The sequence below is a fragment of the Chrysemys picta genome, chromosome 7 (genome assembly GCF_011386835.1).
Source record: "Chrysemys picta bellii isolate R12L10 chromosome 7, ASM1138683v2, whole genome shotgun sequence".
In the NCBI taxonomy this organism is placed as follows: Eukaryota; Metazoa; Chordata; order Testudines; family Emydidae; genus Chrysemys; species Chrysemys picta.
Window position 1 is genome coordinate 91,875,575 of NC_088797.1, and position 18,812 is coordinate 91,894,386.

The 18,812-nt window shown below is 38.1% G+C and overlaps 1 protein-coding gene across 1 annotated transcript in view; it reads left to right on the forward strand.

Annotated features, from left to right (window-relative positions):
* PCDH15 (protocadherin related 15) overlaps window positions 1-18,812 on the forward strand; it is a 1,392,890-nt gene that overhangs the window by 1,104,504 nt on the left and 269,574 nt on the right. The window contains exon 20 of the mRNA XM_065552026.1: window positions 5,186-5,279. Coding sequence (XP_065408098.1) covers window positions 5,186-5,279 — 94 coding nt within the window. The remainder of the gene's footprint in view (window positions 1-5,185; window positions 5,280-18,812) is intronic.

The window sequence follows — 18,812 nt, forward strand, 5'->3', positions numbered from 1 at the left end:
CGTGGGTGCAGCACTGAAGCGGTGGTTTGCCTCCCATGCCTTGTGGTAGGCGTTCCGCAGCTCCTTCGCTTTTACACTGCAGTGTGTCCTGGTCATGGCGCCTTTCTATCATGCATCATGAAATCTGTCCATAGGTATCATAATTACTATGGCTAGAGTGCAGCTGGGACTGGACAGCCTCCTCTTCCCAAATGCTGATAAAGTCCAGAAGCTCGGCATTCCTCCAAGGGGATTGCCTGGTGTGTGGAGCAGGCATGGCCACCTGGAAAGATACGCTGAGACCACTGCATGCATCACCGAGCAAACAGGAAGGGGACTTTCAAATTTGCAAAGGAATGTATGGGGTGGGGTGGACAGTTGATCACCTGAGGGCAAGGCAATAGAGTGAGAGGTGAGAACAGACATTGTAGGACACCTCCCAGAGGTCAATTGCAGTGCTGTAATCGCCACGTTGTCTACAGTGGCACCGCAGCACTGTAGCCCCGGTGCAGAAAGCTCTACGCCTCTCGTTGGGGTGGGTTTTTTAGAGCGCTACAACTTCACAGTTTCTGGGCACTAAGTGGCTTGGCAGTATGTACACCTCAGGAGTTACAGCGCAGAAAGCTGCTTTACTGCACAGAAACCTGCCAGTGTAGACAGGGCCTTAGAGAAGCCCAGGATCTCACAAAGGAGCGATCTTTTCTCTTCTGTCCTGTGTGTTTGCAATAGATAAAGATTTGCGGGAAATACTTATTTATGCTGTGGGGAGCAAATATTTATAAAGCACATTGTAAATAAAACACATAGTGATGAACTTGCAATTGGAATGCATAAGGATTGTTTGCAGTGAGAATCCAGGGTGAAGGAACCCCATTCTGTGACTCCAGAAATGGTCTAGTCCCTGAGTGCTATATCAATTAACCCTTTTTTAACTGTGTACAGTATATCTCCTTCAGCATTCACTTCACTAACTCACTAGATAATGCCTCCATTCTAAGGATTGACATAGTAGCCTTTTTAATTAAACTTCAGTTCTGTCTCCTCTGGCAACTAAAATCTGAATCTGATCTGAGATAATTAGGAACTTCATTAGCTCCACATGGAAAGTGATGGATATTTGACTAAAGCCAAGGAATGACAATGGAATACATGAAACTGAAATGCATACAGTCCATTTGACCTGAGTACAACACAATATCTTATAATTAAACCATTTCTTCAAGTATGTTCAGTTATCTACATAGCTTATCTAGAAAAGATGTATTACAAATGTTAGAGAGGTAAAAAGGCTGCCTGGAATAGGGCAATATGGTACACACTGGAATTAAAAAAAGCAAAACAGCTTATGTTTTCCTGTTCACTTTAAGTCTAAAATTCACAGGTGATAAATGAGCCTGCAGCTGTAGTGTAGTGTTATTGGAGCACTATTTCTTGTGGACATTTTATTTGTCACAAGTATGCTTTTCCTTCAGAACCCAATCATGAAATGTATTTTAACAGGTTACCTGTACTAACATTTTATCACAATAAAAGCACAAATTTCTTAATGGGAAGCATTTATGTTGAACATGAGCAAAACATGCAAATCCAATTTCCTTCTGTTTAGATTTTATTAGAGTGTTCTTAATCCTTTATTTTAAGCTGTTTTATTACATGGAGATGATGGCTAATTCATTACAAAGGGCAGTTGGGGATATGTGTACTATTTAAAAGCAGTGAGTGGTTTTCTCTTTTGTGCCTATTCATAGACATCTGACCTTTTTAAAACGGAAGGGGGCAAATTGCCATCCCAGGACATTCACTGCTGTTTCCACTTTTCTGATTTATAAAATATAGAAATAAAAAAAATAGGTTAAAAGTTAAATGGTCTTTAATAAGATGAGTGTAATTATTAATTGAATTCCCAAGTTTAGTGGCCCCATGCAGAGAACAGTGCATGAGATTAGAGAAGTGGAAGTAAGATATAGAGTATTAATGCATGTTTCCCTTAGTTGTTTAGTAAAATTCTGGAAATAAGTTATTGCTGAGTCAATCTGATTTGATGTTCTTTCCTTTTCTAAAAAAAGCTACTAGAGACATTCATGCACCTTAGCATTTGGGGTTGTTTTTTGTAGCCATGAGTGACAGATGATTTAACAGCTTCCTCAAATTCCCCCTATCATGATGATTGAGACTGGATATTATCTTAGAGGTCAGTCACTTGATCTTAGGGAAGAGCTCCTAATACTTCCAACTTATTCTTATTCCACTGAACCCTATTAGTATTCACTTAAAAGTGTCTGCTTGCCCTAACCTGCTGACCAAAGATAGAGTGCTGGCATAATAGACTTTAGTCTTCACCACCAAGGATGTTGGGAAGCTTCCTACCCTGACCTTCTCCTTTCTGATAATAAAGAGGAGTGCTCTTGGAGAGTGACGTATCAGAAGAGGAGGTGCTGGAGCAAATTTATAATATAAAAACCCAGATTATATAAATCCAAGAGGTTTGATGGAGCTTTACTACAAACTGGCTGAGCAACTAATAAAAATCTGCAATACCTCTTTAAAAACAACAAATGGGATTACGGATAGCAAATGTTATACCTTTATTTTCAATAGGCTCTAAGATTGATACGGTTAGTTATGTACTGTAAGCCTTACATCTGTACTTGGCACGCTGTTTGAAATGATCAATAAAAACAGAATAAGAAAACACTTGGAGGATCACAATATGATAACCAGCATAGCTTGTGAAAAGGAAAACTAATCTCTCAGAATTCTCGAATGTGTCAATAAAATAGTGGATAAAGAAGATCTGGTAGACATTTATTTAGATTCCAAAAGGCCTCTGACAAGTTACTGCACAAGAGATACTCAAGAAGCTAACCAGTCATAAGGTGAGAGGCAAAATATTGTCATGGATCAAAAACAGGCTTGGAGATAGAAAACAAAGACTAGGATTAATGGTCAATTTTCATCGTAGAAAATGGTTAACATCAGGGTTCCTGAAAGTTTGTACTAGGTGCTGTGTTGTTTATCTATTTATTAATTATCACGAAAGTGGCAGGGTGGGGAGGAGTAGTGAGGTAGCAGAATTTGCAGATAGTGCAAAGTTATTTAAGTTAGTCAGGACAGGAGAGGACTGTGAGAGATTCAGAGAGACCTAGGCAACCTCAGTGAATGAGCAACATGATGGCAAAGGCAATTCGTTTCCATTATATGCAAAGCAATGTGTGATGGAAGGGAAAAACAAAACAAAACTACTAGTTCATCTTGCAGGGTTCTAAATTAACCTTTCCAACTCAGGAAAGAGACCTGGATGTCATTATAGATAGCTGAATGAAGACTTCTGCTCAGTGTACAGTTGTGGTCAAAAAAGCTAACAAGATATTAGGTTGCATAAGGACTGGGATGATTAATATTATTACCACCTTTATATCAATCAATGTGGTGGCCTCATCTGGAATGCTGTGTGCAATTCTGTTCACCTCATCTTAAAATTGATATTGCTATACTAGAAGGAGTTCAAAGGGTGATGAGAATGATCAAAGACATGGAATAACTTTCATATGGAGAGAGAGCCTGGGATTCTTTACCTCAGAAATAAATGAATAAGAGGGGACATGATAAACATCTATAAAATAATGCATGGAACAGGGAAGGTAGATGGGGAATGTCTGTCTCTTCTCCCTGTTTCATAAGAGAAGAACCAGGGGACATTCAGTGAAGTTGAAAGGTGGGAAATTCAAAACTGATAAAAGGAAATACTTTTTTCACACAATATATAATTAAATTGTGGAACACACTGGCACATTCTCATTGAGACCAAGAATTTACCAAGATTCAGGAAGGGATTAGGTGTTTATATGGATAACGAGAGTATCCAGAGTCGTCATCATTAAATATGACAAAAAAATGTGGAAGGGATATTAAACATCATGCTTCAGAGTTTGACAGTTTCTAACTATTAAATACCAAGCTGAGATCAAAGGTGGGGGACAGATTACTACACATCTGCTCTGACCTACCTCTAAATCATTGGGTACTAGCCACTGTCAGAGATAGGATACTGGACTAGATTTATCTCAGGTCTGATTCTCTATGGCAGTTCTTACACACTGGGGGAAAGCTACAAGAAAAATAGCTGTATCACCCAAGATGAAATAGAGATGAGCCTGCCTATAAAATGAGGATTAACTGCTAATTTTGTGATGATTATGAGTGTTAGTCCACAATGAGTATCTGTTCTTGTTCCTTGGCACCACAAAGCAGTTCAAGAAGTTATTCAGGCTCCTGACCATGGAGATCTGGGACAAATCCTACTCTGCTTTATTTGTCTTTGCTATTTACATCCATTTTTGTTTTGTAGTGCTTTGGAACAGCACAAGTTCTTTCATAGAATAAATGCAGTAGGTTGATTTATTCTCCTTTACACACCATGTGCACTGGGGACAATCTTTTATTACTAGGAAATACAGTACCTGTACCAATGAGCACTGAAAAAGAATTGACTCATTGCACACTCATTCAGTACAAAGCAACAGAGGGTCCTGTGGCACCTTTGAGACTAACAGAAGTATTGGGAGCATAAGCTTTCGTGGGTAAGATCTGAAGAAGTGAGGTTCTTACCCACGAAAGCTTATGCTCCCAATACTTCTGTTAGTCTCAAAGGTGCCACAGGACCCTCTGTTGCTTTTTACAGATTCAGACTAACACGGCTACCCCTCTCATTCAGGACACTTATGCAATGAATAGAAAAGTAAACTTTTCTGTAAAACGTTCAATGAATCCTTGTGAGAGACATTCCATAGTTTATTACAAATAATCTAAATGCTTTTCTGTTAGAGTTATCAGAAATCTGCTGTGATGAAAATACTGCTTGAGATTCTCTCTTGTGGTTCATGACAGCAGTACAAACCCTTTGAATAAATGACCGCCTTGTGTTCAGTTTGGGACTATCTATTATATAATCCTGTACATCATCAGGTGACTACTTTAATCCTAAATTATACATGTATGCAATCATAAAGCATTAGAAATAGGCTCATCATTTTACAAGTATTTACCCATCCAAAGCCTTCACCCAATTATAATATATCCTAAAAGCTTAAGGAATATTTTCTGAAAGGAAAACTTTAATCTAAAACATAGTAGTGGAACAAAAGAACTTGCAGGTTTTTAAGACTATTGTAATATAACGTGATTTAATGTTTTGTTTTATTACTAGTTCTGGACTTCTTGCCTTAGGAAAGCCCTTGGACAGAGAAAGCACTGATCGCTACATTTTGATTGTCACAGCCTCGGATGGCAGACCAGATGGGGTGAGTTTCTATTGAGAGTTTAAGAAAGCATTTAGTTATCATACCAAGATGTTGGGAGCTGGAAATAATACAACCATAGAATCTTTTATCTGGGTCTTGAATGAATATATCTATGACTTGCAGCAATTTCCCTATATGCAAGAAAGGTTTGTGTAGGTTCCCTCCATGCACCACTTTGAAAATGTACCACTTTTAGACACTAAGACAAAAATGATTTTGCCAGCTCACTTTTGACATTTCTTTCTTCTGCAATAGCAAGAATAAATACAATAAATGCAATTGTTTGAGTCATCCAGCTGTGTGGGATCTTGTGACCATTCAATTTCCCTGATACATGGAGTCCAGTCTCCCTGCGTGTCTCCTTCTGCATACCATTTTGAAAGTGCTCCCTTTTATTGTGTGCAGCCATATTCTGTATCATTTTCTCTGTCCTATTAAATGTGTTACTCAATCGTAGTTCAGAATTTGCACATGGCAAATGATGTCCTAGTTCACATTTTTTTAAAGTACTTAAGGAAATCAAATTGCATGAGTGTTTGCCAAACTTTTTATGAACTATAACAGGCATTTTTCTTTTAGTTGGAAGTGTAGCAAGAAATTTGTAACTTATCTATTAGGAGTTTTTGACTTCTTTTTCTGCATGTTCTGCCAGAGGCAGTTAGACACTTAACAATGTGTCGAGCAGTTAGATTAATCTATCTCTCATTACATTCTAATGATTTTTTAAATTACCTATTGTAATTCCGTTTCCCTTAAACTCTCTCTGCTTGTGTATTCTTGGCTTCTGCGGTCTTTGGAGTGGGGATCATCCATCTTTAGTGTTTGGAAAGCACCTTACATATAGTTCAGTCTATAATAAATAAATTTGTTGAATTACTGGCTGTTCATTTCCGGTTTCTGAACCACTTTTTCAGAACCTTAATTAAAGAACTAGAAGAAAATCATTTTACCTCTCTAAAAATGAATTTGAAGCATTTCATCTAGTATATTTTGGCACATTTAATGAAACTGTAATATGGTTCTTAAATAATAATATTACCCACACAAAAGCGTCATTAATTCAGAATACATCTACACTGCTCACTCCTTAAGGCAGTGAGTGCATAGAGTACATATGCTACCCCGTCTCTATCCCAGTATGGGTATCAATAGCAGTGTAGACAGTGAGACACTGCTTAAGTGAGTAAAGATATGCCAGAACCCTTAGGGTATGTACTGGGTATGTACCTACATGGCTCTCTACTTGTCAAGCAATGTCTTCCCATCTATTTTTAGCAGTGTAGTGTCCCTCTGCCAGTGCCAGAGCCTTTCACTGCCATGTGTAGCTACACACCATAGTGTGGATATACCTAGGTTTACACTGTGGCGTGTAACAATATGTCTCCCACATGCTGCTGCAAATGGTGTGAAGCATAGATGTACCTTCAGAGTGAAGGTCCATCAAGTACAGTTCCTGACTATAAGACAAATATTAAAAAGGGAGGAAATCATATGATAAAGAAACACTCACACCCAACACAAGTCTCTGAGCATTAGCCCACTGTAATTGTGAACCCACATTCTCTTTTAGTGGAACAATATAATTATCTTCAATGTGTATATCAAAGAGCTGAAAATCACATTTTATAATTATGCAGATATCTGTATCCAAAATGTGCTTATCCTTATACATAGAAAACTGGATGAGGTAGTAGTGGGTGTGGAGATATTAGATGGCACTGCAAGGGCACTCATCAAAGAAAGGTCAATAGACAAAGATAATTCTTAAAGTCTGCAGCAAACCCCAGATGAAAGTTTCCCATTCTACAATCTTAAGAGACGCACAAGCGTGGAGTAATTCTTTTACAGATCTTTCACCATGGAAAGAGAAAAATGGAAGAGAAATGGTTTAAAGTACCTTGGCTGAGTGTTTTTTTCTGGACCTGCTAGAAGTGCAGCACAGAATGGCTCCTCCCTGTGGGAGGAAGAGGCAAATATGACTTAGTCATTTTTGCACCCTCTCCACTCTGGACCTCTAGGAGCCAGTGCAATTCCCAGAGTGAAGTAGAGCAACCAAGGGCTGCTCTACATTATGGCACCCCTGTGACGGGTTGGATCACAGACACCCCCCTGCGAGCTGCCAACTGATATGCCAAGACTACCCCTGCTCCTATTTTCCCTGCCAGCTCATGACTCCAGCACCCTGTCTTGCTGAGCCAGAAACTCCCGTCTGCTCCAACACATACCCAGGGTCTGAATTACTTGCCCCAAAGCTGCAGGTTTACCTGAAAACAGCTCACAGAAGTGTGCTTGTCTTTAGCACTCAGATGCCCAACTCCCAAAGGGGTCTAAACCCAAATAAATCCGTTTTACACTGCATAAAGCTTATACAGGGTAAACTCATAAATTGTTCGCCCTCTATAACTCTGATAGAGAGATATGCACAGTTGTTTGCTCCCCCAGGTATTAATATATACTCTGAGTTAATTAATAAGGAAAAAAGTGATTTTATTTAATACAGAAAGTAGGATTTAAGTGGTTCCAAGTAGTAACAGACAGAACAAAGTAAGTCATCAAGCAAAATAAAATAAAATGCGCAAATCTATGTCTAATCAAACACTGAATACAGATAAGATCCTCACCAGTTCCAGAATGCTCCCTTTTACAGGCTAATCTCCTTTTAGCCTGGGTCCAGCAATCACTCACACCCTCTGTAGTTACTGTCCTTTGTTCCAGTTTCCTTCCAGTATTCTGGGGGGTGGAGAGGCTCCTTCTTTAGCCAGCTGAAGACCAAATGGAAGGGGTTTCCCACGGGTTTAAATAGACTGTCTCTTGTGGGTGGAGACCCCCCTCCTCACTCCTATGCATGACTCAGTCTTTACAGGCCGAAGCCATTGCCCACATGGTATCTTGTATGTCTCCAGGAAGACTTCTTATGTGGATTGGAGCATTCCAAGATGCATTGTTCCCCAAGTGCTTCCTGATTAGGTACTTTTAACCTTGCGAATTCCTTCCTAAAGAAACTGACCAAATGCCTCACAAAGCTTACTTAGAAACCAAGCAAGTATAAAGCCCATATTCTTAACCTCAAGTAGAAAATGATATATGTGTACAAATAGGATGAATAGATATAGTAGACCATAACCTTTATGGAGATATGTTATATGGCACAGGCAGCACAAAACATATTCCAGTTATGTCAGACATACATTTATAAGCACCCCCCCATAAAGCCCCATCCCCCAGACTGACTATGGGCCGGTTCTCAATAGTAAAAAAAAAAAAAATCCTGTACTGCTGACTGCTATTAGGATCATCCTGCTTCCAGCTGCTGGCACATCTCCTATGTTGGAGCTTACAGCCCTTTCATATAGGGGAAACCCGTGGCTGTCCTACACAGTTTGTGCTTGGGGCAAATTCTCTCCAGTGTAGTTAGTTTTTACAGCACCATAGCAATATACAGGAGCCATAACAAGACCCAGCATCTCAGCCCTTCTCTTAATAGTCTACATAAAATAATTTTAAAGTAATTATTGTTTTAATACTTTAATTCTCTTGACACTTCGACCCCTTCTCCATCCTTTAATCTCTATAAGTTCAGCTGCTTTTCCAGTGGCCATTTTCATTTTCAGCGCAGTGGCCATTTTCATCTCTTACTTTCTATAGCAAAAATTAAATCTGGAGAGTTAAACAACTCCTATTATAGTTTTGGTTATAGAAAGACTATAGTCTGCTGCTGAATAATATCAAGGCCTCATGAGGATAGTTGAAAATATTTTCCTCCTTTTTTCACCTTAAAACCCATCCCTCCGTCACCTCTTCCCCACCCAGACATCTCTTAATTCAACGTTTAAAGTAAAATCTAGTGTTATAGCAGTCCAGCCACTTCTGAAGTGCTGCTGAGTGTAGCAGCAGGGCTGGAGTTGAATGAAATGTGACATTTTTTTTCCCTTTGAAGTTAAATTGCCTAAAGTGCTGCAAAGGGACCACTGTATGCATCTCCCAGCCCTGCCCCCAACCTCTTCAGGCATCTGGGCTGATGTACAGCTTCCCTTTCACATGAAAAGTAACTGACTTTCCTTTATGTGTGGAAAGTGAAACTTCATTAATGCCCAGTTATCTATGCAGCGTGGTGGCAAGGTGGGCAGTTTCCTTCAGAGATCAGGTGCCATTATGTCATATGTGAAGAAACTTCACTGTCATTAAATGATCTAATGAAAAAACTGGTGATGACATTCCTGTGTGGTTTTAGGGCTTTATACAAAAGGAAAACATCACCCAAAGTCACAGCTGGGCAGTCAAAAACTTGGTGTTCATAGACCTGTTCTAATGTCAATCAAAAATATTCAGTGGTCCTTTGCTGTTGGGTCAGATATTTTAAATGCAAGGTGGAGTGGGGAGTTCCCAAGTGAAATCTCATTGACTCACGTGGTGGTGTCCTTTTTCTCATTATATTTCTATTATAGATAGGAAACAATGGTTACTTTTTTACGAATGAGAATTACTGCAGTTTTTCTTCTAACTGTTCCACCTTAGACTTTGTTACAGAGGTATATTCTTTTTTGGAAAAACACTGGTGTGGTGTTACTTATGAAGAGGAACACTATAGTTGGAGGAAGGCTTGTTTCAAGTACCTAAACATTGTTTAAGGAATAAAACTACTTATTACATATTTAAACACCATTAGCTGGCATAATAATCTGATTTGTTTCCATCCAGCAATATGCTACTTGAAATTAAATGAATTAAGTAGATTCAAATATACATGGAAAAGCTTAGCTTTTACATTTAATGCAAAATCTGCTTTAAGAATTAACATGTAGAGCAAGGAAAATTACTTTTGTTTTCTGTAAAAAAAATTCCTTTCCTTAATTGTAACATGGACATTTGGCTTTGGGACATTTTGCACTCCCATTGTTCAGAGTAAGTATTAGGAACAATGGTTGAATAATCACTTTAAAATGTAAGTCATATTATCCCATTCAGGGTTTCCAAGAACACAGACATTTAGGAAATATATGAGAACTCGTATTCAGAGTAGAACAAGCAAACGCTTTTCTATTTTCTTTCATTTATACATATTTTGGCAGTTTTAAAGTTGATTGAATTCTGTGTGGCTTCAGCAATTGAATGCACTGGACAGTTTCTGTATCATGCCCTAGTTGCTTCAGTTTGATATTTTCAGCTTAACTGTCTTGCGAATGAGAACTTCAACAGCTGTTAGTCAGTTTTTTAAGAACTTTGACTTCTTCTTGTCCAGTTTCTAAATAATGTATTAAATAGTTGCCTTCATAAAATGACACTTTGTATACAGGTGCTCTGTGTTTACTGGGAGTTGTTTGAAAACGTACTTTAAGGAATATTGTTTGTTGAGTTTACAAATATATAAAATGGACTGTAAAACAGTTCAATTTAAGAGTTTTTCAAGTTCTATAGCGTTGCCTGCATTTCAGAAATACAATGTAATCAATGAGTAATGGGAAAGTTGGGAGTAAACATCAATAGAAAACTTTTATATAGTTGTTTTTAACGTATTCACCCAGTGTAATATGTCGTAAGCTGTAGAATCATTTTAGACACTACTACTAGAATATAAATGGATCCTTTTCATGGAAATGGATCAGCAGTGTATAGGTTTTCAACTGACTTCTGATAACTCCAACAAGCAATACTGCTTTCCATTTTGCTGCACAGCATGTGTGACATCATTTTATCACTTGGGTCCTTCTTATACCTTAAAATGCTCTTGATTGTTTGAAATACTCAGCCATGCTTCCCAAGCTATATTTGTTCTGGTTTACAGTGCTAGACATTTAGTAGGTGCATGGTTTTTATGCTGATCTTGAAATAACATAACCCATTGCCTGTCCCTGAAACACCATAACACAAACAGTTGAATATGTATAAAGGAGTTATAGCCAGTTATTGCTTCCCCAGTTATGAGGCTTATCCATAGATAGACAGAACAATGACAGCTGAAAGGAAAAATCTGGCAAGTTCAAGTTACATTGCCAAACTTTGATATTTTCAGGTAAGATTTCAGTGCAGAATACAATTGCCATTAGGTGCCAGTAGGATTTAGAGAGTGACCACACTGCATCTTTAAGCAGGGTGGATTTGTTGATGTGTGACATAGATGCCGTCTTCCTCTCCACCCCTCCGCCCCAGGCCCCGTCCCCATTCCACTTCTTCCCCCAAGTCCCCACCCTGCCTCTTCCCACCCTCGCTCTGCCCCCACTCCATCCCTTCCCCTGAGACTGCACCCACACCCTGCCTCTTCCCTGCCTCTTTCTACTCCCTCTGCATGCTGCAGAGCAGCTGATCCGCAGCAGGAGGGAGGGGGATAAGTTGATCAATGGGCTGTCAGTGTGGGGGAGGCTCTGGAGGGGAGGTGGGGGAGAGCGTGGCTACCGGTGGGTCGTAAGCACCCATTATTTTTTTCCGTGGGTGCTCCAGGGCTGAGTTGGCACCTAGAATGTGTAGCATGAAGGGGTTAGACTATATGTTGCAACTCATTATGTAAGTCTGGGGCAGATGCCCAGTGCACATACTCCGTAGGAAAGCTATATAGTTACCAGATAAATGGCTTGGAAAAGGACTTAAAAAGAAGGTGTTCATTAAAGGAACAGAATGGGGATAGTGGGGGGAAAGGGGGGAGTTAAGTGTCCTAAGAATGGTATGGCAGGGAGCCAACCCCCTCTTTTAATATCCCACCTGAGCCCTCCTATGGGGAGCAGGGATGGTAAGGTTCCAGCAATAGATTGGCTGGGGGACCTGGATAGAAAAAGAGGGGGAGCTGGTGGAGGTCCCCAGGTAATTATTGAATGAACATGGGGTTACCTGCATTGTACACTTTTATTTGCTGGGTAGTCCCAGACATTTAATAATAAAGTTGCGGCCTGATTAAAACCATATCAAGTGTCTCCTATCCTTTCAGTATAGCTGGACAAGCAAAGTGTTCTGAATTTTTGTAAGAAGCAAGCAATCCTATTCTGTGCCATTTAAGAACTTAAAATAACAATGTGTATGTTTCTTCATTTGTATGTGAGACTAGAATATATAATGTACTGCAGGATCATTAATTTACTGCTCTTTGTATTTAAGGAACACAGAAAGGTGGAGGTGTTTGTTGTGGTCTTGGAAGTAACTTACAGAAGACATATAAAACAATGATTAATAAAAAATTTAGGAACTCTGAAAAGTGGAAATTAGGTGCTGTACTCTTGACTACAGAGCACAAGAAAATGGTGTTTGTAGAAGGTCCTGTCTATTTTTCACAGCAGTGTCCTTCCAGAACGTCCAGTGCTTAAAATCAATATCTGTTCATCTTACAATACCGTTGAAGGGCTGTCACAGACTGTTAATGAAAACTGTAAAATATTGTGATGTGAAATGGAATGTTTTGTAGTGCATTCCATCCTTGCATTTAGTTCTAGCTAAAAATGAGGCAGAGGCAGAACTGGATAATAAAATAATCTTTCTGCCCACAAGGCCATGAGATGCACAGGTGAGCATAGTGTATCTTTGCTATGTAATTCTCTTTCTTAATGCATCTTATCCTTCACCAAAACAAATCAGCACCACTTTTAGTGGAGAAAAAAGATTAGTTCCTGGACTATATATGATAAATTACATTATCCAAGTTATGCTTCAGTGTTTGACTTCCTAGCAAAGTCTATTATTAATTTCAACTATTTATCTACTAACATATTTAAACTAAATATTATACATATATGGCAATAACTAGGTGCTAGGAGATTTGTGTAATTTAGACACTTAAGAATTTTCTTCCCCCTTTAATATGCATGGGAGGACGTCGGTGTTTAACAAAATTACAACTACAATATAATTTCTATTAATTCTACAAGCATTATCTATATCACTCGATAGTCTATCAGATCCCTAGAGTTACTTTAATGTACTTGTTTATCTTTCAGTGAATATAAAATTGAGACATTTTACATACAGTGTAGCTTATATTTCTTCAGAAATATGTAATCAGCCTTTTTTAAATCAGTTAAATATGATCAAAATATTTTGGGTTTCTGTCTAATTGATTTTTTTTAGGTCCGCAATAATCTTATCCTTTATAAATTAATGGCATTCATATGATTGTATTACCCCAATATTTCATTATTCAGTAATGTTTTTCTAAGGTCATTGAAAGAGTTAATGTTATAATTTAACTTGATAACCATATATTCGAGCATACTGCCATCATTACTCTACGTTGTTATACTTCATCTATATATTTTTTTCTCATAAAAATTATTGACATGTCTTCTGTCTGGCCTATTCAAGAAGAGCAAAAGACAATATTTTGAGGAAAGTTTTAGAAAAATGTGATATCTGAGAAATAGACTATGGCCATTTTTACGCACAAGAGTACAGAATTAAAATTTTGTGTGCAAGTTAACATTGGCATTTCCGGACTTTTGAATACAACTTGAAGTTTGCTTTTACCTAGTTTTTTGTTTTTGATCAATCAGTACAGTGGAAATGTGTTTGGTTAAATGTATTAAAGGGAACTTTATAGGCAGACAAATAATTCTGTACTTTCTCAATACAAAGAACTCAAAAAGTTTTATTTTTACCAATAGAATCCCTAATTAAGGAAAGCAAATGTGGCCTATAATTGTTCTCTTGTGCAGCATATGGAAAAGTCTTTGAAATTTCCTATTGTGATTGTATAGGAAAAGCACCTGTGAACGTCAGTGTGAATCTGTAGAATCCTTTAAAGATCAGGAGTTTTGACTGAAACCAAGAATGTTTGCCCATGCTTGTGAAACTCATTGTCTCCTGGGACTGACATGGATAATCCAGTATATACAGCCACCCAAGCCCATAATCTTATCAGACATCACATGAAAGAAACCAGGGAGTTGACATTAAAATTTAAAATGTACTGTATGATAGCATAACATGTAATAAAAGTTTCAGGGGGTTTATGTTCTTCATGAAAGTTTTGATTTTGATTGTCAAAGAAGAATACAATGGTTTATGTAAGTCATTTTAAAAAAAAACCTGACTAACTGAAATTGAGCATACACTGTTATATTCATTTTTTTAAATGTATTTGGAAAGGCATCTATTGGGCTAATGTTAAGGTGGGAAAAGGTTCTGCATCCGGTAACATTTTTGTAACTCAAAAATATCTTTATTTCACTAAAATAGTGTTTGCAAACTGTTAACAAAAACTGCCATGTATTTTACATCTCTCTCAAGTCCTCGATGGGCCTGGAAAAGATAAATTGGTTTCATGTTTTGCTGCCACAAGTTTATCTGTGATTTAATAGTTTAGGGCTAGAACCACCTCTTTGGTATACGCTCCTATAATGCTTCTCTTTAATCAAGCATGCCTTCCAGGTTAGATCTTGCTGACTATCAGTAACCTTCTGTATTTTTACAACTGTTTCACATTCACTGGTTCTAAACAAACAGAAGCAAGGCATATAGCAGAATTGTGCCCTGCCTGCAGCTGAGGGGTATAATGACACAATTCCTAGTATATTTTACAGCTTTTGGGTCCTGTTAGATCCTAGCTGCATCAAGATAAACAGATTGTAGTGATGACTCAGAGAAGCTTTATCCATTTATGATTAGCCATAGGATTCTGAACGTTCCTCTTAGAACAGCCATGGTTATCCATACCTTTGTCACCTCTAGACGGGACAAGTGTAATGCAATCTACTTGGGGACAGCCCTTGAGTAGCCTTGAGAAACTTGAGTTGGTGTGCAGTACAGCAGCATTCCTCTAGATGGAGAGCAGGGAAAGGTTACCCTAAGCTCAACAGAGATGCCAAGTTCCAAGTAGCTCAAGTTGCATTTTTGTGGACATAAGCCTATGAAGCTAGCAAACTTTTTTCTCATTCAGCTTCTCTCCCACTGTATAATAATAAAAATACTTTATAAGTAATGTTTTCATGTTAATATGTTACTGTGTTTTCATCTAGCTCATAGTAAATTGGTGATAGAAGGGGGCTCTCCACTGTTACTGCTCCTGAATATAGATGTAAAGTTCATCTTTAAAAGTGTTTAGGGTAAGGGCACAAAGTGTGAGGCCTGCAGCAGCACTGATGGGGACACCAACAAGATAGTAAAATGTTAGTGAGAAAGGATACACTCCCCACTCTTCTCCCCCCAGGATTATACCTATGCTCTGCTAGTCACCCCTCACTGTGATTATGCCATTTTGGCATAAGCACATGGATCAGGAACCAAGATCCATATACCATAGCCCTTTTTCCTGTTAACATACCTGTTTTTGAGCCTACAATACCTATAAAGATATTAGATTCTCATTAGCAGTGAATTGCATTATTGTGGAAATGTGAGTCTTCAAGGACTTACCCTCCTGGAGTAACTAACTTACACTAATGTAACAATTTCCATTCCATTTTACCCCATTAATAAATACTCTATTTTGGTTCTTATCACTTCGCTTATCTTGATATCTGAGCACCTGAATTTGTCCCAACTGATTAAAAATAGCTATTATTTTGTATATTTAAGCCACAATGTAAATATAGGTTTCAGAGTGGTAGCCATGTTAGTCTATATCAGCAAAAACAATGAGGAGTCCTTGTGGCACCTTAGAGACTAACAAATTTATTTGAGCATAAGCTTTCATGGGCTAGAACCCATTTCATCAGATGCATGGAGTGGAAAATACAGGAGCAGGTATAAATACGTGAAAGAGTTGCCTTACCAAGTGTGAGGTCAGTCTAATAAAACAGTTCACTTAACAGTAGGATACCAAGGGAGAAAATATCAGTTTTGTAGTGGTAATGAGAGTGGCCCATTTCAAACAGTTGACAAGAAGGTGTGAGTAACAGTAGAGGGAAATTAGTATGGGAAAAAATTAGGTTTGGTTTTGTAATTATCCAACCACTCCCAGTCTTTATTCAGGCCTAATTTGATGGTGTCCAGTTTGCAAATTAATTCCAGTTCTGCAGTTTCACGTTGGAGTCTGTTTTTGAAGTTTTTTGGTTGAAGAATTGCCACTTTTAGGTCAGTTATTGAGTGACCGGGGAGATTGAAGTGTTCTCCTACTGGTTTTTGAATGTTATAATTCCTGATGTCAGATTTGTGTCCATTTATTCTTTTGCATAGAGACTGTCCGGTTTGGCCAATGTACATGGCAGAGGGGCATTGCTGGCACATGATGGCATATATCACATTGGTAGATGTGCAGGTGAATGACCTCACACCATCAGGGGTGAAAATGTAAATATAGTTTTCTTAAGATTATTATAGCAAAATCCTGCCATGTAGAGCATAAGCAGTTTTTACAGATTTTTTCAGTCAAATAAGGCCCTGGACTTTTTGCTCATAGCTTATTACTTACCAACTCATTTGTATTTTAGGATGATAGTCTGTGTCTTAGAGTTTGTCTAAATTAATAAACTTGTTTGACATCAAAGCTAGGAATATTCACTTTCCTATGGCAAACAATACACTCATCAATTCCCAGTTTCCAATTAAATGGCAGGGTACAAATAAAGTAAGTGACATTTTCTTTATATTTATCTTCTATTCTTTAACATTTATGAGAGCCTTGAATACTTAGAGCAAAATATATTTGTGTAGTCTATTTAAATATTGTGTTTATTGCTTAGAGATGAATTATGGATATAAGAACTATTTCACTTGGCATAAGAAAGCTATAAATTGCAGATGTTCATCTTTTATTAGACTTACATTTATTATATGTGTGAAGAACCCATTGATTGCTTCAGCAACAAATAGGATGTGCCCAATCCTTTTGAGAGGCTGCACTGTTGCTGGCTTTTCATGTTACACATTGCAATGATAACTTTAACTCTGACCTATAAAACATTTTTTTTTAAATCAGTGTTGCTACTAACATGGACATTATGAAAAGTTGAAAAATTTACATGCAGATATCATAGTATGGGATCTGCATTACTCACATCCAGCCCTGCATGCCTCCTAACGTAGTCACTACACCTCTATAGAAAATGCATCAGGACATACATAGAAATAATAGTAAGTTGTATTTTCTTCCCCCCTCTCTCTAATCCTGATTTAGTACAGTGCTTAAGCAGGTATGTAAATCCATCCATATTTAGGAAATCACTTAAAGCATATGCTCATGTCCCATTGACTTAAATAGTAATTAAGCACACGCTTTATGTTAAGCACAGGCTTAAGTGCTTTTTTTTTAAATTGGAGTCTCTACTTCCATAGAGTCTCCTGCTTTAGTGGTGAACGGTGCTATTTTTTGCATTTTGTTTTTTTTTAATACCCCATGCACAAGATAGTGGCTTGTACTCTTTGCCTATCAAATGATGAAATGTAACTTTTTTGGATTATGAACGGAGAGGAATGGACAAAATGTTGCAGGTTCTGATGATATTTCTGAGTCTTCAATTGATGTGCTTCAAACTTTGTGTGAAACTTTTCATTCATTCTGAGTATTAACTCTAAATGTTGGGAAGCACATAGATTAGGCTTGATTTTGATCAGTTATTGGGAGGTTCAAATTAGGCGTTCAAATTAAACTCTAATTGCAATCTTACATATCCAGCTCACCTTACACTGGGAAAAGCTGAGAATCAAGTGGACAGGTCAAACAGTAATGTTGTAGGATGCTGAGCTGGGGAGGTTTCAGAAGTGTGTGGAGGCAGCTGAAGTATGAATAAGAGTGAGAATCTGACTCTGTTCCTGATTCATGAGGCTCTGAGATGTATGATTCAGCATTTTTTTTTTTTACTAACAAGACAAGAAATCCTGCTGTAAAAGAGTAAACAGGCTCCTAATTGAATACACTGAACTCATGTATTTCTTTCAGTATTGATTTTGTTCCTTTAGCTTTATAAGGCAAGAATAACTCTCACAGTTCTCATATTCACAAGAATTTTCTCTGATGAAGGTGGAAGAATAGACGAGTGTTTAAAGAATCTCCATCTCCATGTTTGTGTGGTAGAAGCTTCTTTGTTAGAAGAATGTCCTCATTTTGCAAAAAGTGAATCATGGCTTACATGACTTTCAGAGCAATCACAGCATTGGTACCTGCAGTAGGAAATCGGTGGTGTGAAATATGATGGAGCTGTCTGACCGTACATGAAAGTGAGCTGCATGCAACTGGCTGTAGAGAGGAAGGTCTCCCTCACAGTGTATGCATTTACCCTCTTCCCACCCCACCAAAAAAGTGTACCCTAAACTCGGGGTAAACAATCCTAATTCTATTAACTGTTGTGCCAGGTAATTTCTCTTGTGGCTGTTGAAAGGCCATATGACCCACAGTTTACTTGCTGGCTCTATTTTCTGCTCATTGATAGGCGAAAAAGAGGCCCCGTAATTCACCCCAGTTGCTTACTGAAGGATATTTTAGGATATACTTGTCACCCTTTTGCTGTGGGTGCTAGTCATGACACTGTTGCTCTGGAGCCCCTTATTGGAATATACACACACACACATTTTATTAAACAATCTTTTGAGTGTGGCAATTACCAAGGTGAACTAATGGCAGAATCACCAATAGATGTTACATGCATCCCAAAGGAGACCAATGTAGTTAACTGAGTTAAA